This window comes from Thalassophryne amazonica, chromosome 20, assembly GCF_902500255.1.
Source record: "Thalassophryne amazonica chromosome 20, fThaAma1.1, whole genome shotgun sequence".
Lineage (NCBI taxonomy): Eukaryota > Metazoa > Chordata > Actinopteri > Batrachoidiformes > Batrachoididae > Thalassophryne > Thalassophryne amazonica.
In genome coordinates, this window is record NC_047122.1 from 46,981,833 (window position 1) to 47,008,882 (window position 27,050).

At 41.1% G+C, this 27,050-nt stretch overlaps 2 protein-coding genes across 14 annotated transcripts in view; both read right to left on the bottom strand.

Moving 5' to 3' along the window:
- Window positions 1–1,666: 1,666 nt before the first annotated feature.
- On the bottom strand, window positions 1,667–26,864 carry nfyc (nuclear transcription factor Y, gamma). 10 transcript variants are annotated; one of them, XM_034160924.1, is made up of 11 exons: window positions 26,736–26,864; window positions 10,581–10,690; window positions 10,369–10,437; window positions 9,070–9,183; window positions 7,712–7,807; window positions 5,711–5,887; window positions 4,249–4,317; window positions 3,660–3,818; window positions 3,255–3,359; window positions 3,069–3,128; window positions 1,667–2,153 (listed from the first exon to the last, which is right to left on the bottom strand). In XM_034160924.1, the coding sequence occupies exons 2-11, from the start codon at window positions 10,677–10,679 to the stop codon at window positions 2,034–2,036; spliced, it is 1,068 nt and encodes a 355-aa protein (XP_034016815.1). In that variant the 5' UTR covers window positions 10,680–10,690; window positions 26,736–26,864; the 3' UTR covers window positions 1,667–2,033. The 10 variants fall into 10 exon arrangements, with proteins under 10 accessions (XP_034016815.1, XP_034016818.1, XP_034016819.1 ...); XM_034160927.1 differs by having other exon boundaries at window positions 10,581–10,687; window positions 26,736–26,838; XM_034160928.1 differs by lacking the exon at window positions 26,736–26,864 and adding an exon at window positions 18,957–19,088 and having other exon boundaries at window positions 1,667–2,150; window positions 10,369–10,440; window positions 10,581–10,687.
- si:ch211-13c6.2 (uncharacterized protein LOC100000125 homolog) overlaps window positions 4,575–27,050 on the bottom strand; it is a 53,861-nt gene continuing 31,385 nt past the window's right edge. For all 4 annotated transcript variants that reach the window (XM_034160919.1, XM_034160918.1, XM_034160921.1 and 1 more), the window contains 2 exons: window positions 18,577–18,589; window positions 4,575–5,579 (listed from right to left, as the gene is read on the bottom strand). The gene's annotated coding sequence lies outside the window, so the exon portion shown is untranslated. The remainder of the gene's footprint in view (window positions 5,580–18,576; window positions 18,590–27,050) is intronic.

A 27,050-nucleotide genomic window follows, 5' to 3' on the forward strand; every position in this document is an offset into this window, starting at 1 on the left:
AAGCCTTGCTGTCTACAAAACTGCGCCAGCCACCTATTTAATGATGTCAGCCTGCTAAACGCCTCATCAGTACCCCGGGAGGGGAGGGGACCAGAGACTATTAATCGATGCCGACACATCTTTCTGGCAAGGTCACAAGTCCTCTCTATGTCCATTTTTATGACCTCTGAGTGCTTCATCCTGATATCATTGGTGCCAACGTGAATAACTATGTGACTATATCTCATGTCATGTTCCTTTGTCTGTCTTCCCTTCTGCAGCGTCAGCACCCTAAGATGAGATGCAATGTCGGGAGCTGTGGCCCCAGGAATACTTTTAACGTCAGCCGGCATCTGTAACCTGACTTTGCAGGTGACAGAATCCCCTATCACTAAAGTCCGGTGTTTCGGCCTGGAGACAGGAGTGGAAGTCACTTGTGGGCTCAGAGAATTCACATTTGGCAAATCCAAGGGGGAGAACCGATTCACAGTTCGCACTGGTGTGATCGGGGTGCCACAACCGGGCACCAAGAACTACGGGGCTTCCTCCGCTTAGCCACAGTCTGAAAGCCGTCCTCCACAGCCGGCATTTCTAAGCTGATGCTAATGGGCTCGCGAGCCGGCCCAACACTAACCTCATCTGGAGTGCCCATAACATCCAACTCCACTGTGCTAGACAACCACACATACACATACAGACAACCAAACACATTCAGTCTACCTAACCTGCATGTCTTTGGAAGTGGGACAACCAGAGCACCCAGAGGGACCTCCGACCCTTCCATGGGAACACGGGGAGAAATGCCACACCAGGCACGAATCGATCCCATGAACTTCTTGCTGAGGCAACAGCGCTAACCACGAAACCACCTCACCTAAAATACAAAGTGTGAAAACAAAAATGCGAAAAATGTGTAGTGTAGTGTTAAATAGTCAATAAAACCACCAAGACGCCCTTAAACAAGTTGTTTTTGGATTTTATTTTTTTTTTCCACAAAGTTTGTTTACAAAAACAAACAAAAATAAACTTGTACCTGTCCATTGCATTTCACATTGGCAGTTTCACTACATGCACAAAGAACAACACAGAGAAAGAGAATTACTGTACAAAATGAAAAGGTAGTTAAAAATACAGGGCCAAAGGATAAACCTGTATAAAAGAATTACAAAAAAGTTTAACCATAAAGTTTAACAAAAAAAAAAAAGTTCTGTATACAAGTCTTTTTTCCCCTCCTTCTCACTCTTAAAACAGACAGGTTTGTAGAGAAGACTTACACCAACCTGATAGAGCATTTTGAAGCTGCATAGAGGCAGAGGATTTTCTTTTCTCCACTCCAAAGACAGAAAGAAGCAAGTACAAAGAAAGGAGGTAAAATTGGACAAAAGAACAAAGATGATTTAAGGGTGGGTGCTTCTCTGAATGACACACCATCACATTAACGCACACACAAAGTTAACCTATACAATGTGCAGCCCCTACAAAATGATTCATGCGTCACCTTTTACGTGGAAACAACACAACAGAGAAACATGAGATTGACTTTTGAAAGTTACTTTACATGACTTAATTTTATTAACTACGTGACAAAGACTGAAGGGATACATGTGCCATGTATTCCCAGAAAGAAATGAAAATGTACAGAAATACTGAAGGATATTATTATCTCCAAGCTCATGTATCCTGTATTTTTAATAACGCGTTTCCATACAAAAAAGTACCAGGAACAGAGACAAACATCTTGACATTTGTACATGAGATGAGTAAAGTGAGAGATAAATAAAATTGGTAACAATGAGATTTGCATTTAGGACTGTGGCAGAACAAAAAAGTAAACTGTCAGTGAATCACTGTGTCCCTTTGGTGTATTTTTTATTTTTTGATCTGCTGTAGTAAATGAATTGAAACTAAACTGTGCGGTGTAAGATTTTAAGTCCCCTGTCTCAACATGAGTGCTGAGAATCAACTAGCAAGCGTTCTTTGTCAGAGTTGGTGTTCGTATCCGTCAGCTTCACGTAGGCTGGTTTGCGCCATGTGTATGAAGATTCCTGGTTGGCTCAGTCGGTGCTGACCTGAGTGACTTGTGCATCTCCTGTCTGGTTGGTGGACTGAATAAACATGGGCTGGGCCAGCTCCTGTCCCGCTGGCATTGTCACCTGCTGAATCTGATATAACTGCTGTCGATCACAGAGAATGAAATTGTTAGTCTTTGGATGTGAACAGCATGGAACTGTGTTTTAAAAATGATCTTTCACCAGTTAGCAGCTTGCTCGGACATTAAAATGAGAAATGTAAAAATGCTGACGGGTCACAAATAAGGGCTAAAGAAAAAAACATTTGTTTAATTGGCTCAGGTGTCAGGTAACAACAGATGAAGGCTAACAGTCTAAAACGCGGCGCAAAACAACTCGAGTTTTAATGATATTTAGACAGTTCAGATACGACTTAGACAGATTATTGGTGCTCGTATCATTGCTCATTAAACAACAACAAATCTAAACTGAAAATAAAAATTATAAGAAAAAAAACATTTAATGGGAAAAAGCTTAATAACGCTCATTTCTACCATATATTTCTGCTGTTTTTCCTCCCTCAGTCAGTGTTGCCACAGTTACTTTAAAAAGTTATTTCATTGGTTACTTTATACAGTTACTTCATTAGCAACTTTATGCAGTTACTTTATTAGGAGCTGCTGACAACTTGTAACTAACAAGTAATGTAACTAATAAGGTAACTAGTAATCTAACTTGGTTACACTTAAGACTGAGTACTCAGCAAAGTAACTAAGTTACTGTGTACTCAGTCTTAAAAATAACCAACTTAGATTATTACTATTTACATTCAGCAGCTGTCCGCAGCTGCTGAATGAAGTAACTGTACAATGTAACTGTATAAAGTAACTTTTCAAAGTTGCTTGGCAACACTGCCCTCCGTGGGTTCACATGTGAGGTGCACCAGACACACCCCAAAATCCACTTGCACTATGCAGTTTACACCATGTGCCTCGGATTGTTAAACTAGCCTACTGACAATTCAATACGAGTATATGTGTGTCATGACTGCCAAAGGCGGAGTTGTATTGTGTAAGTTACCTGTCCGTCAGTGAACTGGTTGAACTGCTGCTGTCCTTGCTGTACCTCAGTCTGTGTAATCTGAAAACACGTCAAATGAGTAAATCTGACATTCTGACACAACAAACGTCACTGAACAGTGTAAATGTTCAGATTCCATGTAGGTTTTGGTTAGTTTTGTTTGTTTTTTTCTGGTGCTGTGTTTACCTGCTGTGTGTTGGCGAGAGTCTGAATCTGTCCTTGGACCACTTGGGCTCCAGACACAGGCTGCGCCAGACGGATGTACTGCAGCTGGCCTGTGTTTAGTTGCACCTACATTTAACCAACACATGGGGGAGACAAAGACTAGTTTAGAGGAAAGGTCATTTGAATGCAGAGGTCACAGCCATTTTTGTATTCTGCACTACAGAAATGATGTTTACTCATGTTCCTCTGGTGGATATTTAACCTTCTAAAGGACAGAGACTTAAATGACCACGTTCAAGAGCTACTACAATATTATCTCTTCTTTAAACTGGACTTTATATCCTATCTTCCACTTGGTTAACTTAACTCTTCCCATTTTTCCTTTACATAATTCACTTTGATCCTCAGATCAGCTCCATTTCTTACTGGAATCTGCTGAATCTCTCCTGTGTTGGTGATGATCTGCTGCATGACCTGCATAGTCTGGCCTTGTGCCTGAGCAGTCTGACCCTGACCTTGAGCTGCAGCAGCTTGCACAATCTGTACCTGTTGGCCCTCGCCCACCTGCATAGCCACTGGAGCGCTCTATTGGAGAGGTTTTAAAAAAGGAGAGAGAGAGAGATTGAGACAGAAAAACAACAAAGTAACATTAGTTGAAGAATAACCACGAGGTCTGAGTTGCATGTTTGACTGACACAAAAAGGCAATGAGCCAAGAGATCACCAACATGTGTGAAATTAGATTTTAACCAAGAGTGGAGGTCATGCATGTCTAAACTTTGAACGTTAAGAGATCATGAGGTAGCTTCTGCAAAACAGGATGATACTGTCTGAAGATCACTCTCTCTATTCTCCATCACACCATTGAGGAAAGGTCACCTGATCTTCAGCTGCCATTGACCCCAGACATCATGGTCACCTATTCAGGTTGTGGCACCAAGCGTCAGCCACTTTGCATGTGTATGTGTGTGTATACAAATAGCATACAAAATAAATGCTCATGCATGTGTGTTTACCGTAATGGGCGTGCCCTGTGATTGCACCTGCACTTGCTGTAACTGCTGCATGGTGGCACCTTGCAACATCTGAAGGCCAACAGAATAAATGGCCGAGAAGGGGAGAGTGAGAAAATGGGAGAAACACAGAAAGTGAGAAGGCAGTGACTGAGGGGGGGGGGGGACTTATTATGAGTGTAAGCATGTTGGCAGAGCATGCACAGAAAGTGCTTATATTGAAACAAAGTGATTTATATGCAGCAAGGATTATAAATTAAATAGGTTTTGAGGTGAAATGACAAAAAAAAAAGGTTAAAAAAAAAAGAGTTTTGGCAGGTTTTAAAAAAATGCATAAAGGGGATGAAATGAAATCTGATCCCATCGTAATTCCACATCCCACTATGTTTTCTGTGAATTTCAACCATATGGTGCCTTTTACAAGAAAACATTATCAATATGAAAATCTGCTCTTCTAATCATATCAGGTACCTATTGAGCTTCTTTTTTCCACATCAGTGAACATTTAGAAAAGCAGAGATGTGACGTGATGACTGAGCAGTATAATGGGGATGCAGAGAGAGGGGGGAAAAAAAAAAAAAAAAAAGCTCACACTGACCAAGTCAGCCGTGCAGCATTTCCATAAACTCCCCCTTTAACTAATGTGTAAAGACTTAACGATCACAAATACGCTATTGGGATCAGGAATTTAAAACACTGCCATGTGGATTTACAGGTGACTGTCAAAGTTTGCCCCCTCCGCCGTCAGCATCTGTGATAATGAATGCAGCCAGGACGAAAGAAGTGCGACGGCTCGTCTTAAGGCAGTCTGCTAAAGCAGCGTGAAGCTCCACAACAGCACAACGAACTACACAACATGCTGAGAACAAGCTAGAGACTGAGACCATGAACTGAGAAAAGGCTGCAGGACTGACACATAATTAGAAACAGAGACGAGTGAAAGGTGTCCCTAAATAGGCTGATTGAGGTGTTGGCTATCTTAGAATTAGAGATTACATTTGCGTGCTCGTGCTACAAAGGCAATCTATTACCCATCTGTTTTTATATTTGTGTAATGTATGCCAGTCAAATGAGGACATCAAAGGTACGGTGTGCACGTGTGTGTAGTTCTGTGTTCAGTGAGTGAGATTCACTTGTTCCTGCTGGTGGGAAAGAGTCTGGCTCTTGAGTTAGTGACTAATACAAATAAAGATAAATGTTCTGATCCTCGGAACAGCAAGACTGCAGGATTCCCCCTGACCAGGCTGGGCTTCAGAATGTGCTACATAACAACCTACTTGAGAGATTTGTAACCACTCAGGTGTTGTGTGTGCACGTATTCAAATAAACAAGAATAATTTTATTTTCTTGGGTGTTATGAACAGGGCTGGTAGTTTGTGAGTTTCTGAGCAATGATGCACATTTACATCCCAGTTTGTGGATTTTGCCATCTGTGACATGTGTGTGTGACAAACTGCATTGCTACCTGTCCTTGCTGTGGCTGTGCAATGATGATCTGTCCGGGCTGGATAGTTGTGGCCGTCTGCGCGCCGGTCTGCTGGCCCTGTTGTTGGCCCTGCACCTGTACAGCTCCTGGTTGCTGGGCCAAAGTGAAGTAGTACTGCACCGGCTCTGCTGGAGCTACAGACTGGCGCATCTCCTCCTGGTTATGACACACGTGCAAATACACACACACATACACATCAAAACAGGCCTGTGAGTCCATTAGGTCTCCATCAATTATTTTTGCTCGTGTAAGGGTAGAGGAGGACAGATCTGGTAAATAACTGATGAGTTGTGGCTGGTGAAGAGTAATGTAATCTGGACTCAAGATCCATTACATGGATTACACTGGTCAATATGGCTGTAAGGGTGAGCAAATGCTAGGCTAGCTAAACATGTTGATATGCATAAAATCTAACCAAACCAACAATTCACATGAACAATGTGATGGTTACTGATGCATATATGAAAAATAATCTTTCACATAACAGGCTAATTCACAAAAACAATATATCCTCAGACCTTGTCAGGATTCGGTTTCTTCGTGACACTTCAGCAGGCTGGACGCTTGCTGCCTCAAAACCTAGGTTTACTGGAATCAGTGAATGCGACGTGTCGTTCTCCTTCATAGCTGATTAGTGTCCAGGGCGTCGTGATGTGGTTTCTCCATCACCAGAAGCGTAAACACCCCTCTCCCAGCTCCATGACAACACAGCTGAGAGTGTAGGATGTTTACACGCCTGGAGACAGTCTTGATAACACATTTTAATATCTCAATCCTCCATCAATCAGCTCCAATTTCTATACAGTGCAACAGCTTTCGATACAGGCAAACCCCTAATCTTTTCTGTAATGAGACCGGAGAATGTCTTTACTGTTACAGTATATTACATGTAACAAAATATGTCCTCTGCAGGTGAATTGGTCAATGGCAATCAAAGGAACATTTTAACTAATGACATACGTTGGTTGGTCGTTTGTTATATTTATCGTTATTTTATAATAAAGTTCATGTTTAAACTGTAGAACATCATGCCTCAATTAAATTTCTTTGGCAAGAGGGTTTGATAATGAAATGTTAGGATAATTGCCATTTGTATGCCTATATTGTAAATTCTTTACTACCTAATATTGGTATTGTATCGGGCCCACCAAAAATTACATCAGACGGCTGTAATTTAAAATATTAATAATAATAATTAAAAAAAAAAAAAAAAAAAAAAAAAAGAGTTCTCAGAGGAAACTCCCAGACAAGCAGCGAGAATTTCCAAATGCCACACAGGAAGGAACAGAGCACTAGTGGAACTAATCTCCGGACCTTCTTGCTGGGAGACAAGCATACTATCCACTGTCAGGGCAAGTTTGGGAGCAGGCACTGCACTATGGAACTGTCTTGGGTCCTGAATGGCAACCAACCAGGCAGATAACCAATCCATCCCCACCTCTAGAAAGTAACCATCTACCTGCCCCAGTCAGGTGGAATGAGCCCCCCCGGCCTTTTCCAGCTGTTGGGTTTCTCAAAACTGAGGCACCTGCATGCTGGATCATGCTCAAAGAAACGCACCACTTGGCAAGTGAATCTCCTCATTGTGTCTCCATAAGTAATCGTTTGTTTGACAAGACGTCATTCCAGCAGGACCTAAGGATAACCACTGTGCCAGTGTTATTTATTGGCAGCATAACTTAAAGTCCCAGAACAGATCATATTCAATAGCTTGATGGGAATGTGCTTTTTTCCCCTCACTAATGATGCATCACATTTAATGATGGCTGACACAGGCAAACGGAGGCTGCAAACATCCGACTGAAAGCCCTTACTGTCCAAACCCCAGCTTCCAGTCAAGGATGTTTACAGCACCTGAAAGCTACAGAACCTGAGATGAAGACGCCAATGATCTGAAACCTCTGTCAAAGCCACAAGCTTTGATGAGTAAGCTGTACCAAAGTTCTGAAGGGAGACTACATCTACAGCATCTTTTCCTACCTGTCGTTTAGGAGGCTTCAAGTCGTCCCGGGGTACAATGTCGATCAAGAAGTCAAACTGGTCAAACTTTGTTATTGCCATGGCAATGTCATTTCTCTGTAAACATAAAATGTATAAAGAAAAGTCAAATGTACACATTATAGTTCAAAATGTCAACAAATTTTATTTATTTTTTTACTTCCTTTCAGCAACTAAAACGAAAGCTCATGGAAAGCTGGACGCTCTGGTATGACAGCTACTGAGATTGGTGGAAATGAGCAAGAATAACACCTTCGTGCCCTCATGAGCAGTTGCTATATCCCTTCTTATGTCCATAGCGCTGTATCGTCTCTGTGGAATTTTCCACAGGATATTGCCTGTCAAGACCCCCCATTGTGGCACTCCCTGCACTACACGCTATTTATAGCAGCTTGATTAATATCTAGTAACACCAGGTCACATCTACACTTGCTCTATTGATGCAAGTTACTATAGTGACCTCAACTGGCATGCCCTCTTCACAATAGGGTTCAGGCGTTACACATATGTCTATTCACAAATGTGAAAACTGAGAGACCTGAGCAGGTCCAATAATAGACATAAGAAAATCACATATTCATAACTTGAAGCATCACACATACCAAATGTGTCCACTGGTGGTACAACAGTAAAATTAATATTAAATGACATTTCCATGTGAAACATGCTGAACACACTTCAGAGAATTTCCCAATTTTAAAAAAAGAACTGTGTACATAAGCAGACCAAAACAATAACAAAACCAGTGTTTTCAAAGTCACAGTTCAAAGACTATGACTAACTAATCTCTCAGAGATTATATGAATGGATAAAGTGGACTTAAAGTCTTTTGTGTTCTGCTCCACTGATATTCAGGTGTGACAAGCTGTAATCTGATTCTTTAAGTATTCCTGCATTTCACATTTTATGTTCCAAGTCTGGGAGAGCAGAGAGGTGAAATAGACTTGAGGGCGAAGTAGGTCACCAGTACCTGCCTGGCTGTGCTTTCAAAACCAATTCAACATATAAATAACAATATAAACAGGTGAAACAGAGGAATTATTCTCAAAGGATGCTTTAGATGATAAATGTCCACAGAAAGCAGAAAACCACAGACAGTCAAAGGAGGGGTGTGAAAGAAAATGTGAGATGTTATGAAAGAAAAGAAGCCGAAAGGTAGGCAAATATGATAAAGTAATGGCAATATGAGTACAATAGATGAATATGAAATTTTCCAACAATAGAAATAGGATAAGAGAAAAGAGAAGGAGTTGTTGAAAAAGCACCAGACAGTTTGTTCTTTCTCGTGTGTTCTGGTTCGCCTGACGATAAAAAATAATTGATGTATGTGTGTAACTGACCTGCAGTGTGCGCCTCTTGTTGTCCTCAGTGTGGATCCATGCTCTGAGTGTCAACTCTGTGATGAAGATCTGAGCTGCTTTGGCAAACAGGACCGGAGCCTCTGCACTGATCATCTGCACAAAGGAGGGGTTTTACACCTGGTTAAAGACACTCACAGCTATCACACATCACTTTGTTCTGTTACAAAATGACCCTCGCTGTAGAAAATTAGAACCATCACAGAGAGTGCGGTCATGGCTGGCAACCACAGGGTTGCCAAACACAGTCCATCTGGGGAATGTGATGGAGAATTCTTCATTTTATTTTTTTATGTTTTAAGTAGATAATTTTATTAATACTTTAATTTGCTTTTAGTAGTTAAGTCTTATAAAAGCAGACACAAATAAAGCCTACATATTTGTACAAATAAAGCCTACATATTTGTACAAATTATATATATATTATATATATATATATATATATATATGTGTGTGTGTCCGTGTGCGTGTGTATGTGTGTGTGTGTGTGTCCATGTGCATCTTGGAATTACATAATAAATACATTCACCAAGGCTATTGAAACAATAGCTTGCAATATTTTATTTATCTGCAGGAATCAGTCAAAATCAAAACAAAGGGTATGATTCATCGAAGGAAATTCACAACAATGAAGTGATCACAGCTCTTTCATCTCTGCCTTTACCCGTTTCATTGATGTTTCATTTTCGGAAAACTGTACATAAACTTCAGTAAAAGCCTTTGTGGGTGATGCCTCTGACAAAAACACTGCCAGCAGGGCTACTTACAGAAGCATATAGTGTCCCAGCTTTCAGCTTGAGCACATTTACACAAAAGCTAAGGGCGCAGCAGAAGGATTATACCACAGTAAAGAACACAATCATTCAGAATTCATTGGAATAGTATAATGGATTATATCACAGGTAAATAGATACTTGACATTTGATTGGTGGGTCGTATGTCACATGACAGTCATTATTTGTCCCACTGTATGAATGACATGATGTACTGCGCAATAAGGTTCTAGTTACCATGACTACATGAAAGCGTAAATACTAAAATTGTATTAGATCACTGTTTTGAGAAATAAGACTAAACCATCACTGCTTTTTAACAATTTTGAGTTCAGCTATAATCATTTTAAATGACTGAAATATACTAATATATTACTTTTATCTTTTACGTGTCAGGACGTATTTCATTGCTGAGCTTTTGAGAGAAGTGCCAAATGGTGCTTGCTATATCCTTAAATATAATTTTTATGTTTTAGAAAATAGCTCATTTATTCAGCTCTACTCTTACCTTGACATCCTCATCCAGCTTCATGATTTTCTTGATTCGGGCCAAAGGCAACTCCTGCACACGAAAATCCTTCTGAAAGGAACAGATGGCATTTAGGTGGAGACAAAGAACAAAAATACAAACTGTTTATAAAAATATATATATGAGTGAGTGAGTGTGTGTGTGTGTGTGTGTGTGCGCACGTGTTTCTCTTTGTGATTTAACAGGCATACCATAGTCAAGTTCCTGATCTCCTCCATGACACGTGGCCAGAAGGACTGAAGGGTTTGCTGGGCATCGCTGCCCCCAGCACCAAAAGCATCTGCAGACATTCTCTACTCTGCTGCATGAATAAATGACAGGGGAGGGGATGGGTGAAAGAAAAACAATCTGTATTACAAATTAAACATATGGGCCATGAGAATTCATAAACCCATCACCCACAAGGGACATAGAACATAGTCTCAATGACAGTCCAGACCAGTCTGATCCTGTGGATCACAACCACATATCGCATTACAGCCTCTAATTATAATACAGTGAAATCTAGCACACCAACACACTTCTTTTCAAATCCTGGTTGAATGATGATACAATCAGCACAGAATCACACAATCTGACTAGCTGCCCACTACCTGAATGGGAATTGATCTATAACCGTCTGGCATATGGCTGCAACTATTCTACAAACACAAGCATGTCACATGTCCAAGTCAACTGCTGAGGCAAAGCAGTGAGGACAGCACTCAAGAACTTGGAAGAGCATGTATGTGTGCTTCACAGAGTAAGTCTCATGATGAATGCACTTTGTGGACACAAACACATAAAATAAACTAGCAAAAAGTTGTGGAGGAAACACGCATGTACATATACGTAACAGCCAGCACCACTACAAGGAGCACGAAGGTTTGTAAGAGGATCCAGCAGGTTACTATGGCATGCCAGGAATTTGCTGAAGGAATATTGGTCTGCTTGTCTGAGCACGCAGTGTCTGGTTAGCTTTTTTTTTTTTTTTTTGGGGGGGGGGGGGTGTCACCTATCTCAATGTGCGAAGAACCAGTACAAAGTGGTAAATGGGGGAGAGAGAAAAGGGGGAGGGGGACAGAACAAGACAGTAGTGTTTGAAGCTACTTAAGAAAGATGGGGTGTGTTTTTGTGTGCTGGGAGGATGGGGTAGTGCTTCACTGCCTCGTACAGTTCAACATTAATCCAGCACTGACACAAAGCACCAAAGGCATTAAGAGCGGGAGGTAAGATAAATAAAGGACCACAGTCAGACAAGCTATATATGGGTCAAACAAGACAAAAAGAGATCAGAAAGAGACAGACATGAGAATGTATTAAAAAAATAAGTTGGAGTGGGGGTATCTCCTCTCTTACTTTGTCATATTGGTCCAACAAGCATGAATAAATCCAGCTTTGGTCTAGCTGAAAGACCAGGGCTAAAGACAACAGCCTTTTCAAACACTCTGCCAAGCTTCTCACCCACTAAGTTAACTAGAGATTGTTTTGAATGACTTGACACGTCCACTACTTATGCCAAATCCATCTGACTGTTACTTGTAAATTGAATTTGTAAATCTTTTACAGTGATAAATCACTCATTCAGACCCGGATTACGTTTCGTTAGGAAAGATAGTTACTGAACAACAACAAAAAAACAAAGCTGCATCCGTTCCTGTCAGTCAGCTGGAGTCGTTTTAATCAATGAGAAAGAATGGCAGAATGCGGGGTGGATTTATATAAATCAATCAGGCCATTTGTGGCTGTGGCACGCCAGGCTAGTGATTGACCTTGACAATGTCACCCCTGTTCAGTCTGATGGCTGTAGTGTCCAGTTCCATTTCAAGTTTGATTGAAATCCTGCAGTCATTTAAAAAACAAACAAATAAATAAAAATCCCAGCATTCCACAAGAGAAGAACAACTGATGGTATTTGTAGTTTTTCGCCTCTGCTTGATAGACGAACTGCTCTCAGTTCTTTTGTTGTCTCGAAAATGGAAAGCATGACCATAAAAATATATACATTCAAGGAACGTGAAATACTTCTCTCAATCACAAGCAATTACTTCTTCTTGCCCAGCAGCATTTTACCACTTCTATATCACTTGATATTGTCATAAAGTTAGAATAACACAACTATGCAGATCTGTATGTGCACTATACCTTATAGAAGATGTGTGCAAGAAGCCACCTTAGTACCATCTTCTGCTTGAACACATGCTTTGTTTCTCATTAGCTCCTGCCTTTTCTTTGACAACACTCTAGGAGAACTGAGCTGTTATTAAATTACACATGCACACAACCCCCTCTCTCTGTGACCCTGTGACCTTCAATCTAAATATGCAATGAAAGACTAACCACAGCAGCAGGAAGGGCAGAGGGGAAGTCAATATATGAGAAGAAATTAGATAGCAAGTACAACAAGAAAAAATGAAGAAATAAATAAAGAGAAAAGGTGTTATGCATTCAGGGTGAAGTTGGAACTCCAAACAAAAAAATAAATAAATGTTCCCCCTTTTTCTTCTTCGTTTTAAATGTAACCCATTGTATAAAAAGTGGGTACAATGAACAAGTAAAACTACATGGTGGGAGAGGAAGGAAACATATTTGGCTTGTACTATGTTCTTCTCCATCTAACCAAAAATGGCTATAGAGGTAACAATAAACAAACTTACACTGACTAAGAATAAACAAGGCCACTGATATTTAAAAAAAACAAAAAAAACATGTTTGTACAACTCTTGGTTTTAAAATGTCAACTCTGAAAATTAGCAAATATTGGTTAAATTCATAACTTGACAGTGCACTTGCTGTAAGAATGAAAACATCAAGACATTAATATAGTCATTTGACCGCAGTAGGTAAACCAGCCAGCTGGCTGTCCAACAAGCTAGTCAATGCAACAACAGTTGCTCTTGCTAACTTCACAAAAGTTTTAACACTGAAGATATTTGAAGAAACATTTAACAAAATTAACACTGAAATGAACTCATTCCTTTGAGCTTCTCTTGTTTTGCTTGGAGTCACCACAGAGGATCTGCTGTGCATCACCATGTTGATTTGGCACAAATTTTACACTGGATGACCTTCCTGATCCAACTCCAGATGTACATGGAGAATTGGACATGGGTGGCTTAGACACGGGGACCTTTAATGCAACCCTCTCTGCTGTGTCCCACTTGTGTAGCTTCAATATGCAATAGTCACTGCAAATCAGAGCTAAGGTGAATGTTGCATAACTATTATATGTGTTGGTTCACCAGCAAGGCAATCTATTGTACAGCATCACCATAATAACTAAGGGCGTATGTCAGATAGTTTAAAATGGACCTCTCGGCTTCCTTACAAATAAATGCACAACATACGAGGGCTGTCAATAAAGTATAGGTCCTTTTTATTTTTTTCCAAAAACTATATGGATTTCATTCATATGTTTTTACGTCAGACATGCTTTAACCCTCATGCGCATGCGTGAGTTTTTCCACGCCTGTCTGGACGACGAAAAAAATAAAAAGGACCTATACTTTATTGACAGACCTCGTATATTCTCCTGACTCAGTGTTAAAACCCTAGTTATACCTTCTATGGTCTGGACCCAATACCAGTCAAACACTTGTGAGTGGAGCTGTGCTCTGAACAAAGGAAAATCAACTTTGGAAATCCTCACAGTTAACAAAAGTCAATATTCCAGAATCTGAAAAAGAGGTTGACAGAGAAAACTAGGGACGATATTGTTTGGGGCTAACCTACAGCAAGAATCATTTAGCAGTGTCCTACATAAATACAATAGGTTGTGGAATACTTTCTTTTGACTTTGTTAGATTGTGAATAATATTACAGATCAGTCCATTAATAATAATATCAATCAGAGAAGTTCATCACTGCCTCGTTGTCATTGGCTGCTACTGTATATTACAATAGTTTGTGTTGTCCTGCGCTGTGCATCTCTCCTCTCCTATTCCCTGCAGCTCTGTTGTCCTTCATCAGGTCATTGAGACAGAGTAATACCGGTGTTGGATTTCCTACCAACTTTGCAGTGCTGTGAGGACAAATCTAATGTCTGCACTTTGTCGTCAGTGTCCAACACAGCATCTTGCTTGTCCTTTTTCTCAGATTCTGCATTTCTCTTCCTGTCTCTTCTTCACACTTTCCCATCCTTCACCAGTCTTTGGTGTGCGTTTCTCTTTACCTCTTGTTTTACCCCCCCACCGCCCAAACGCGCACACACACACACACATATATATACGCACAACCCCCAACTTCTCTAAGAAAGTCAATGCTGCTCTGCTGCTTGCAGTAGCTGAATCAGCGCTAATGTTGTTCTGCCAGCCCTCTCGTCTCTCATCTCTCCTGTCTCATCCCTCCCTCCCTCTTTTACTGGCATGTCACATCAAATGATCACTTTACATTACACCACAGCGCATGAGCCCTTAATTCCTGTCTAAAAAACTAAGAGGCATTTGGAGCATAGCACGCAAAAAAGTCAAAGGTCCGAAGGTGGGAAAAAGATTCAAATGCTTTTTAAAATACATAACAGAGACCAGAGTTTTTTTTTTTTACCATAGGGTTTGTATTACGTTTCACCCCTTGACAGAATATATTTGAAGAAATGCATTAATTGGCCTTTTGTTAATGTGGAATGTTTTGCAGTAAACTGCCTTCTTAATGACCTGGTGTTAATGAATAATGAGGAAAGGCATTTGGGACAAACTGAAGGCCTATTTGCGACAGAGTGGATTTTTTTTTTCCTCTGAGCTAAGTGAACTTTTCCCTCAAGGTGTTTCAGTGCCAGATCAACACTGTGGTGGAGAAAATGTAATATCATCATCCCAGATCGTTTGCTAAAGCACAGCTGACACCTAATGAGACAGGTGCAGTCAGAGGATATGACCCAGGCAGGAAGAGGCTGTACCAAACCAAAAAACACACAATGATGCAAAACCCAGTCAAAGCCTCATTTTAATAGGTCTGATGAGTTCATAAATGTATTAATCAAAGAGTGTGGAAAAACTGAGAACTTCTATAAGCAACAACTACAATGGCTACAACTGGCTAATTATTTAAAATCACAATGAAAACGGATGCAAGTTTATTAATTTTACTGTACGGGTTTAAGTTATTAATTTTACTGTACAGGCTATAATTCACTGCATATTACATTTTAAATGATAATAAAAGACATGTCATTATAGACAATAGTCGCTGTTATTTTACACTTCGTCTTACTCTTTTTTCCCAATTCCTCATGAATCAGATGGATACATGGATACGGGGTTGTGTTAACACCAAAGAGAAAGAGCAGGTGGCATGAAGAATGTAAAAAAAATATTTTTCTCCAATCATATCAGAGAAGAAATGTTACAATTATTACAGATACTACTTGTGAAAAAAGAGTTGGCCTAGATTACAACTGAAACATGTACTAACTTTGGAACAAACGTGTGTTGCTACACTATGTAAAAGTTCAATTTTCTATGAGCAGCTGTGGAGAACTGATAGCGATCCCAGAACAAGCAGTTCTTAGGAAATATTTCAGTCAAATTATAACTGGCTCTTAACCCAAAAACCATTTACACAACATGCATTATTGACCCATCTGCATTACCGAAACACCAACAAAGTTTATCACAGAAATTATTTCTATCCTGCATGGACTTTTAGCAGTTCTGCTCACAGAAAGTCCCACAAATAAAATTACTTAAGTTTAATATGTAACATTTAGTGTTTAATGACACAGCCTTGTTAACAAATATCACACTGACTACAACCGGTTTTACGCTGTGTTCATAAATTACAAGGGTGTGTTGACAAATCCTGGATTATTAAAGTGTTCACCTTGATGAACTCAATGTCAAATAAAAACAGGGGCCAAACTGGGACAGGTGCAACACACAAAGTAAATGATCTACTTAAACCAAAACAAAAAACAAGTTCTGAGCTAGGAATTACAGATTAACTACTTGAACATATACCACATGTACAGTATTTTGTAGTGATGGTGTGTTTCATACTGACTGATGTGCTAGCTGTAATATTCACTGACAACTTCCCTTCAGCATTGCTGGACCGAACCAACCAACCAAACGGCTCTGGAAACTTTGCCCTTGGTTCTGCTTCGAGCCCACCCCAGGAAGTGCTAGTCACTGATCTCTCAAGGTCATTCAACAGAGGAGAGAGAAACCAGGGAGGGAGGAGGGAAAGAGAGCAGGAGACAGACAGAGAGATGAAAGAAAGAAAAGGAGAGGGGAATAATACAGAGAGACGGGTTTTTCAACTTTCACTGCAGCACCTTAGTGACCCCAGTGGTTTGAGCTGTGTACTTTTTAGGAAGCTAAATTAAAATAAATTAAAAAAAAAAAAAAAAAAAAACAGTGTACATATATCTTTTCTATCCCTGTTGGACTTTTGCATCCTCTGTGTCCTTTCATTTGGCTCTACTTGCTTCCCTCTTATTTCTGACAGACACTGCAGAAGCCAATCTGACATTCTTGTGACCTTCATCCGTCGCTAGGCCCAGCCTCTGGCGTCAAGGTAGGCGGGACTAAAGCTACCTGCATATTACACACTGGAACAGACTCCCCCTAGCTGTCCATCCTTGCTTTCGTGAATGTACATGTTTAAAAAAAACAAACAAACAAAAAAAAAAAACAGGGGAAGCAAGGGCAAAAGGGTGCACATATGGCTTATGCGGTCACCTTTGCGATAAGGTCAAAGTCCTTTCTGTCTATTTGTTGTGTGCTTTGTATACTTTTTCCCCTCCCCGTGTGTCTATTGTACAGCATGGGGCACAAATGATATTCAAATCTGATGCAGACAGCAGCCAACCCTGGGATTTGGCAGCAAGAGCTTCAACTTAGAGTTATTTTTAGTTCCCCTATCTCTCACTCTCTCCCTTTCCCTGATGGGACTTGCGCACCCCCCCCCCCCCCACCACCACCTCACCCCCCCCAAAGACCACCAATAGAAAGAAATTTTCAATTATGGAGTAAAGGGAGGGAAGAGGAGGAGATTCGAAGAAATGTGTGAAAGGAGGCAACTTGTGACAATTCCTTCAGAAGAGATCAGATCAAACGATTATGCCTCCTGTCCCTGAAGCTGACAGACTGAGAATCTGTCCCATCTGGGTGTCTGGCACCATCAGGGTGGGGAGCCCGAAGGGTCCAGAGGTCACTGCAACCAGCTGCACCTTGACCCTTGGGAACACTGACACCAACAGCGGCTGACACGGAGATATACTCTCAGAAACGGCTAAACAAAATAAGCCTCTTTTAGTTTTGCTGCTCGGCTCTGCATCACTGTCAGTGATAACAAGGACGCACGTGGGGGGGGGGGGGGGGCACCCTGAGGTGCTGCAGCCACAGAGCTCCGGGACCTCAGCATCACTGACAGTAAACAGCACAAAGTCAGAGCCTGGTAGCCAAGTACTTCTATGAAGTCAATAACGGGGCATTAAGTAAGCATGTGTTGTATATCAGCACAGTCTTTGCTTTACATTTGTTGCTTTAAGGTACAAAATGAAAATGCGGCAGACTGATAAAATTACCCATCACTGCAAGATTTAGGTACAACAGATGCTGCAACATTCCAAATGCTGACACCAACAACGCTGCACTGAAGTGATGAGTGAAGGACACGGACTGCTCAGTGCAGAATCAACATACGAAGAAATTAATCTTACAGGGAAATGATACAGGTCACTTACCACTCTAACCCTCATGAGGAATGCTGTGCCCGGCTGAAGGAGAACAGGGTAGAGCACATGCAAACAGATAGCCTTGTGCAAGTCCCCTTGAAATCAGCAGCAACAGTGAGAAGAGTCAAAGAAGTTGGCTGAAAAACTCACTTCCTCAAGTCCCCCCGATTTCATCAACACACAAAAGGCACTCTGGATCCACGGGACTTCTTTGAAGAGACTTGGCCTGGACACAGAGAGAGGAGCAAAGCCGCCCCCCACCACTACCACCAGCAGCCCTCCCCCTTCTGTCTCTCTTCCCTTTTGCACTGTCCCAGTCCCCTTCATCATACCCCCTAATGTTCTCCTCTTGTCTGCACATACAGACCTGACTCTCCTCTTTCACCAAGTCCACTCAACTAACTGACCTTTCCTTCTCTGATTCTCTCTCCCTCTCCCCCTCGTGACCTGTGCTTTTGTCTTTGGGCTGACCCCTGCTCGGACACAGAAAAGCAGCACATCAGTGAACAAACAGTACAGAGACACTCCCGACTCAAAGACAAAAATCTGTAGACTGCTTCCCCTTTAACATTCAGAGTAGCCAATCTAGCATGCTACACGATACTCAAACCCCGCCTCACACCCACCTCCCAACTCACTCAAACCCATGCAGCCAATCAAAGAGCACTCCCGTGCTTATCCATTGGCTCCTGCACCCACCAATCAGCTCTGATACGTCCCCTACTCCGCCATCCTACGCCCAACCCCCTCTTTCACCGACAGCCAACTTCCTGCTCCAAGTTACCTTGAGCTGCAGGATAGGGGTCAGAGCAAAGAAAAGGGTACGAGTACTATGCAGATAGGTGAAAAACAGCAACAAAAGTTGTGGAAAGCCTCATAAGAAGTGTGTAAGTGTGCGCTGGGAGTGGCTTGCCTGAGCATTGTTCGCCCTCTGACGCTTCCTGCCTCTTCTGCTGCTGGACGGATGAGAAAGCTTCCACGGGCTGCTCTCTGACAACTGCTCTCTGCTTATTTACAATGTCAAACTAAATGTCTTCCCGGCCCCGCCTCCTCGCTGCTGCTACAGGCTAATGGCTGTGTGACGCAAGCAGCCACGTTGAGCCTCACTGGCTGAAAGAAGTGTCAGAAAGGATGCCGCATGTTGCATCCACATGATTTAAAGTACAAAAGCACACTGGGCAGACTCGCTGCCTCATAAGTGTGCACTGCCATACACACGTACTACACGCGCACATTTTGTCCTTGCTTTCTCATTCATCCTTGCACACAGCCACAGGTAAGCGCCACACTACTTGCTATCAGTGGTAAAAAAAAAAAAAGTATGCACATTTACTCAAGTAGACTACTTTACAAATTCAGGGTACTTGCACTTTATTTTTTGCTCGTGTATACTTCTATATACTCCAATATATCTCAGAGGGAAATAGTGTACTTTCTACTCCACTATATTTATCTGACAGCTTTAGTGAATACTTTGAAGATAGAGATTCACGATTAACAAATATATAATTAATAAATAAATCTTATTATTATATGCATATGACTTCACTGGTCGGGAAAGAGGGTCACAAAGTATAAAAATAAAAATTTGCTCCATATTTACCAGTTGAAACATTAAAGTGATTAACACATTAATGCAGTAACAATTCTAATCCAAAAGTATTAGATTAGACAGAACTTTATTGATCCCTTGGGAAGACTCCCTCAGAGAAATTGAGGTTCCAGCAGTGAAAGAAGACCCTCCTCTGTACCACTTCATCAGGAAGCTGTATAACTGGAGATACAAAATGCAGAATTTGCACTGTGCACAATTTCTCCAATCACAGCCACAGAAGCCTAAAACTTCTTCAAGGCTGTCTGGGTGTCTTGGTGGCTTTCCTCACTGTTCTTCTTCTGGCACAGTCACTCAGTTTTTGAGAACTGTCTACTCCACACAGATTTAACATAGAGTGCCATATTGTTTGTATTTCTTCATAACTGATGTAAATAAAGTTCAAGACATATTCAGTGACATGGAAATGTTCATGTATCCATCTCCTGACTTGTCTGAAGAAAACTGGCAATTAAACTGATTATTTACAGGTATTATACCAAAGGGACTGATTACTTATGCAACCCATCATCTTGGCTTTTATATTTTTAATTAATTTATATCAAGTTGTAGAGATTTGTTTTCAGTTTGAGTCTAAGGAAGATAAGTTTAGAAATTTTTATATTGAGAAGCCTGATTTACTTTTTGTATATGAAATGCCATAAACAAATTAAAATGCGTGAAATACCAAGGGGCTGAATACTTTTGCAAGCCACTGTGTATATATATATATGTATACTCAACAAAAATATAAATGCAACACTTTTGGTTTTGCTCCCATTTTGTATGAGATGAACTCAAAGATCTAAAACTTTTTCCACATACACAATATCACCATTTCCCTCAAATATTGTTCACATACCAGTCGAAATCTGTGATAGTGAGCACTTCTCCTTTGCTGAGATTATCCATCCCACCTCACAGGTGTGCCATACCAAGATGCTGATTAGACACCATGATTACTGCACAGGTGTGCCTTAGACTGCCCACAATAAAAGGCCACTCTGAAAGGAGCAGTTTTGTTTTATTGGGGGGGGATACCAGTCAGTATCTGGTGTGACCACCATTTGCCTCATGCAGTGCAACACATCTCCTTCGCATCATCCGTGAAGAGAACACCTCTCCAACGTGCCAAACACCAGCGAATGTGAGCATTTGCCCACTCAAGCCGGTTACGACGACGAACTGGAGTCAGGTCGAGACCCCGATGAGGACGACGAGCATGCAGATGAGCTTCCCTGAGACGGTTTCTGACAGTTTGTGCAGAAATTCTTTGGTTATGCAAACCGATTGTTTCAGCAGCTGTCCGAGTGGCTGGTCTCAGACGATCTTGGAGGTGAACATGCTGGATGTGGAGGTCCTGGGCTGGTGTGGTTACACGTGGTCTGCGGTTGTGAGGCTGGTTGGATGTACTGCCAAATTCTCTGAAACGACTTTGGAGATGGCTTATGGTAGAGACATGAACATTCAATACACGAGCAACAGCTCTGGTTGACATTCCTGCTGTCAGCATGCCAACTGCACGCTCCCTCAAATCTTGTGACATCTGTGGCATTGTGCTGTGTGATAAAAATGCACCTTTCAGAGTGGCCTTTTATTGTGGGCAGTCTAAGGCACACCTGTGCACTAATCATGGTGTCTAATCAACATCTTGGTATGGCACACCTGTGAGGTGGGATGGATTATCTCAGCAAAGGAGAAGTGCTCACTATCACAGATTTAGACTGGTTTGTGAACAATATTTGAGAGAAATGGTGATATTGTGTATGTGGAAAAAGTTTTAGATCTTTGAGTTCATCTCATACAAAATGGGAGCAAAACCAAAAGTGTTGCGTTTATATTTTTGTTGAGTGTATATATATATATATATATCTATCCGGTGTCCCAAAAAATATGCAACATTTTATCAGCAAAGAAAATGGTCAAAGCATATGTCTAGGAAATAAATTTATGGCTGGATAGAAAGCTGAAAGGTTGAAGTCTTTCATACCAATGTCAATATTGGCCCTGTATTTTGTCAGTCTAGCATAAAGTCGCTGCACCTGTTTGACACTCTTGGTCTGGTGCCAAAACTCAATAATTTTTGTTTGCTGTAGTATGGTTAATCTTGGCATTTTCCTGAGTCTTGCTTGGCATCAACATAAACTTCAGGGTCTCTGCAAGTAAAAAAGAAACATAAGTGATTAAGTTTCTAGCATTTAAGGGACAAACCGAGTGTTTTAAATGTTGTATTTTTTTTGGGACACCCTATATATGGCAACACGGTTGGCACTGTTGTGTCTCACAGCAAGAAGGTCATGAGATAAATTTCCACCTGTGGCCTTTCTTTGTGGAGTTTGCATGTTCTTCTCGTGTTTGCGTGGGTTTCCTCTGGATGGTCCGGTGTCGCAGACCGAATGGTCCGCCCTTAAAAATTGGTCCACCCTGCCTCCAATGCGCATGTATCATTTTGGACCTCAGCATCTTGTCTGAGACTGAGTCTCTTCATCCAGAGTGATCAAATGGATTAATGGGATTATTAACCATCAGATGACAAGGTAAAACCTCTTAAATTATTCTAAAATCAGTTTTAAGCAGAAACAAGGGCATTTTAAGCAGAAACGAGGCAATACTCTATGACGTTTTGAAATGACAGACGCGCAGTGAAAGCATCAGCTAGCCGCTTGTGTAGGTGCGTCGCTCTGATCGCTTCCTCCATCTTTTATGATGAGATTATGCTGAATTTATATGGAAATGATTGTTGTACAAAAGCGTCAGATATCTGTCACTGAGATAGATGATGATTAAAGTGTAGTTTTAAGCAGAAACGAGGTGATAATCCGTTAACCACGGCTAATAACCCATGCGCAGTGAAGGCAGGGCGGACCATTTTTGGGGGGGCCATTCGGTCTGCAACACCTCCCACATCTAAAGACGTGCAGGTTAGGTGAATTGGAAACTTTATAATCGTCCAGGTCTCCTTTGTAAAAGAGATCATCGCAATGGGGCTAACCTGGTTAAATAAAGATTAAATTAAATTACATATGTGTGTGTGTGTATTACATAAATAACATTTTCAATACAGGACTTGTGCTTCGACAGTGCCATATTACTACTTTTACTTAAATATGAATACTGAAATTAGCAGAATATATGAATACTTCTTCCAGCTTTCTGTTAACAATATTCACTGTATACTTTTATTTCTGACACTTATTTTCAGTGAAGGCAATCATGTGTGAGAAGATACAGTTTCACAGGAATGCACTGTTGCCTTGATACCATCAACTATGCTCACAGAAATTTCCACAATTAAGGAGTAACAAAAACACATCAGCAATGTCATACAATCCCCTTCTTTTCAAGTGTCATCACTGGTTTCATGAACATGCGTTCTACAGTAACCTTCAGAGCACCAAGGAAGGACGCTGCTGTATATGTGCACAACTCAATTATGCCACATCTGCAAACAAACGCAAAATAAAGTTTGATGATAACGTGTGGTGGTTTTGCTGATTAGATTTTGGTCAGAATAGCCTTGGGTTGGCAGCCTGAACTACATCAGCTGCTGTCCTAAGGAAGAACAAGATGGTAGGAGAAAGAAAAGCAGCAAACCTGTCCCATCAATGGACAAACTAGAGGGGGAGGGGAACCGGAAGGATGGAGAAGGACAGAGAGGAGAGTTGTTACAGAATGGGAGGGGTAGAACAACTGAAAGAGATTAGAACATAACACAGGCCAAACAGAAATAAAGCTAAATGTTCTATTTTCTATTTTTGTGCAGAGCATGGGGACTCGAGCAGGTACGACAGCAGTTAATGATTAGAGAACATTGCAGCATTAAGATTACTCTATTCAGCTCAGCTATCACACCAGCAAAGTTCTTTCTCTAGCTGCAAGTCTCTTCACCCATCATGCCTCTGTCATGGCACCTGGCAAGGTCACCGTGCAAATGAGACATTCCCATGACCTGTGTTGCCCGTAGCAGGGACATGTTTGCTCTCACTGACACCGTTTACAGATAAACATACATCAACGACACCATTGGTTTTATAAACACACCAGCTCCCTCTGGGTAGCCAGGCTACACATTCACACATACAAACAAGCAACAGTGGCCTTAATGGCCACCAGGACCCTGTGATTGACAACAAGGCTTCAGAAATCACATACAAGCAAAAGGCCTACTTTACATGTGCTTAGTAAACAAGCCATACATGTCCATCTGTGACAACATTCCTACTTACATATGTAAAAGAATATCCAAAACAAAACAAAAAACAATGCAAAAAGACGCCAAACATGCCCAACAATAGGAGGAACAATGTTTCTTACTTGTATCTATCAGAACAAACTTTCAAAGCTGAATACACAGTACTTTTGATGGGGTTAATGATGGAAATTTTGCAAGCTCACTCATTCACTAACTCCATTTTGAAGAAGAAGATGAGTCATTTATATAGTGCTTTTCCATCTGCATCAGAAGCTCAAAGCGCTTTACAAGTATGCCTCACATTCACCCATTCACACAGACACACACACACCAATGTCAAGGTGCTGCCATGCAAGGTGCTCACTATACACTTGGAACAACTAGGTGATTAAGGACATTGCACAAGGGTCCTGACTCCTTAGTGATTTTCTGGTCAGCCTGGAATTTGAACCCCAGCCTGGTTATTAACCAAGCTGAACTGAGGATAGCAACCCAGTTGCCATATTTGTTTGGGAAGCAACAGAGAACATCATGCCAAGTCACTGTTATGCGAGTAAGATATTATGCTATGGGTTGGCGTGGAGACGTCACTTCCGGTGAAGTGGCGAATCCAAAGGTGAGAATTCATAATTCCGTGACTGGCCACCCGATGAAAACAAACTCGGGCTGCATTGATTGTCTATTGAAATGTACAGAAGCGCACTGCATTCACTGGATAAAAAAAAAAAAATTGACACCTTATCTCGTAATTACAAGATAAGATGAAGAAAAAGTTCTTGTCGCATGAAAATCCTCACTAATCAGTGGGCAATGATGGTACGATCACAGTTAATCTATTACTGCCTTCTTGGTTGGAAACACTGGGAAATACTGATGTTTCTTAAAAATGAGGATGGTATTAATATTAGTATGTCAACACTGTGCAGGCATCTGAAGTCGTTGGGATTGTTCAGTAGGAAAACCCAATCCGACGTGCTGTATGTCGCTTTCTTTCTGCAGGAGCAGTTGAACCAATACGGGATGCTTCATGGATACAAATGTATGCATTTGAAATGCATGTGCAGTATGTGGTTCTGAGCGAAGCAGCGGTCAATGTGGTACCTTTCCTGATCTCATAATTATGAGATATGGTGTCTATTTTTTTTTAATCCAGTGAATGCAATGCACTTCCATAGCAATGAGTATAATAAATGTGAATTAAGAATAAAGCAGGAATTAACAAGAGCCAGACTTGTACGGACTCATGACTGAGAATTGATGGCATTCAGACTCAAAAGTTTGAGATGAGGATTTTTTTTCTTTTGTTTTTGAATTGGCCATAATTGGGTGTACGATATTTACAGCTAACCTACTAGTAATTTTAATTCAGTAAAGGGGAGACTCTTTTTCTGAATTAAAGTCAAACAAGTCAGACTCCAACACAGTACGGTGGCTTAGTGGTTAGCACTGGTGCCTCACAGCAAGAAGGTTGTGAGATCGCATCCCATCCTTTCTGTGTGGAGTTTGCATGTTCTCCCCATGTTTGCGTGGGTTTCCTCTGGGCACTCTGGTTTCCTCCCACAATCAAAACCTATTTAGGGTCTGCTCCTTTCTCTGCCCTTGATCAAGGCAACATCTCTACATTTCATTGTATGTATGTACAATGACAATAAAGGCTCTTCTTCTATCAATAGTGTCGTATGCACCGTCTGGTGAGGGTCCACTGGTCCTAACCTCTTTATATTCTTTGATGGTATATATTACAACCCCAAACTGATTTTAAAGTTCACAAATCAATGTAATACTTTCAAACAGCTAACAAACCAGATCCAGTTTTGTTAAATTTACAAAAATAAAACATACAATTCTGTTTACATACACCATTAATCACCTTTAACTGTACATCAAGCTGTTGAATTGAAAAACAAAAAATGGTAATTCACCATAATTAAACTTATAACTAGTGGAACCTAAGACTAGTGAAGTTCCCGTACCATCCATTCAAATCACCCAGCCATCCTGAAAGCTGCAGAAATGTTTTTGATAAAACTTTTCAGTCTGTTGTATACATTTGTTATGAAGCGTAATACTTGGTTTTTTTGTAATAAAAATATGAAAAAAAGCAATCACGAAGCTATACATTTTGATGTGCCCAAATTTAGGCTCTACTTGAAATATATATTATGAAGCCCCATAAGGGGTCACCGGTATTTGTAGCTAGCATAACGTAGAACCACTTTCCCCGAAATCCTGAAGGACAAAGCATGTCTGCCCTTTAACTGGCCATGTGCGTTGTGTGACAACCGCAGCATAACAAAACAAGTTAATTTTGATAAACACAGAAGTTAAGGTCGCTCTGTTACCACTGTCATAAGTAGCTAGTTAGCTCATCATATGCATACTGGTGCTTGAGGCGCAACGCAAATTTCCAACTCCAGCAACGTGCAGTCTGAACCACCGCTGGACGAGTGCTGTCATCGATTGAAACATTTGCTAAGCTTTCCGCTGCTGTGAAGAAGTATCCTAACCAATAAAGACAACGTTTGGATATGTCCTTCAGACCAATCAAACCTCGGACTAGATTCCACCAATCAAGCTTTTTAGGGGCTACGGTCGTCCTGCAACCGACGCCATTCGGGTTCAAAACAGAAACGGCCAGGCCATTAAAATTTCGTATCCACGAGAACCAACATGGCGGACGCAGAGTCGCAGCTTCCGCGCCACCCGTGATCCCGTCAGCAGGCCACCAATAAGCGCCTCAGAGTGCGGGGAGGGAAATGGCGCCGGTCCTCAGCTTCCAAAACAATCGTCTATTGGTCAAGAACAGCAAATGAGAAAAAAAAAGCAAACTAATGACCTCCACTTAACTAAACACGGAATTTCTCCAACTAGGCGTGTACCAGCTCAACGAAATTCAGTTTCTTACTCACTTTGTTTTCTGGGTTCGGAGTGAAGTCCAGCTCGGCGTTTTTATTTATATTATTTAGCTAGCAAGTGAAACAAGATGGCTGCTATTCGATCTGGAAAGACTTCTGACGCAAAAGCAGCGCGCTGACGTAATCTTACGTCGACTGTAGGGAGGTGATACGTCTTTTCACGGGCACCATTCACAGCAGCAGCCATCAGTGCTGTTGCAACAGTTGTACAACAAAGAAAACAATTAAGCACGAAAATAAATAAATAAAACTTTGAAGAGCACTGGTGAAGCCAGTGCTGCTAACAGTCCACACAAAGTACACTGTAAA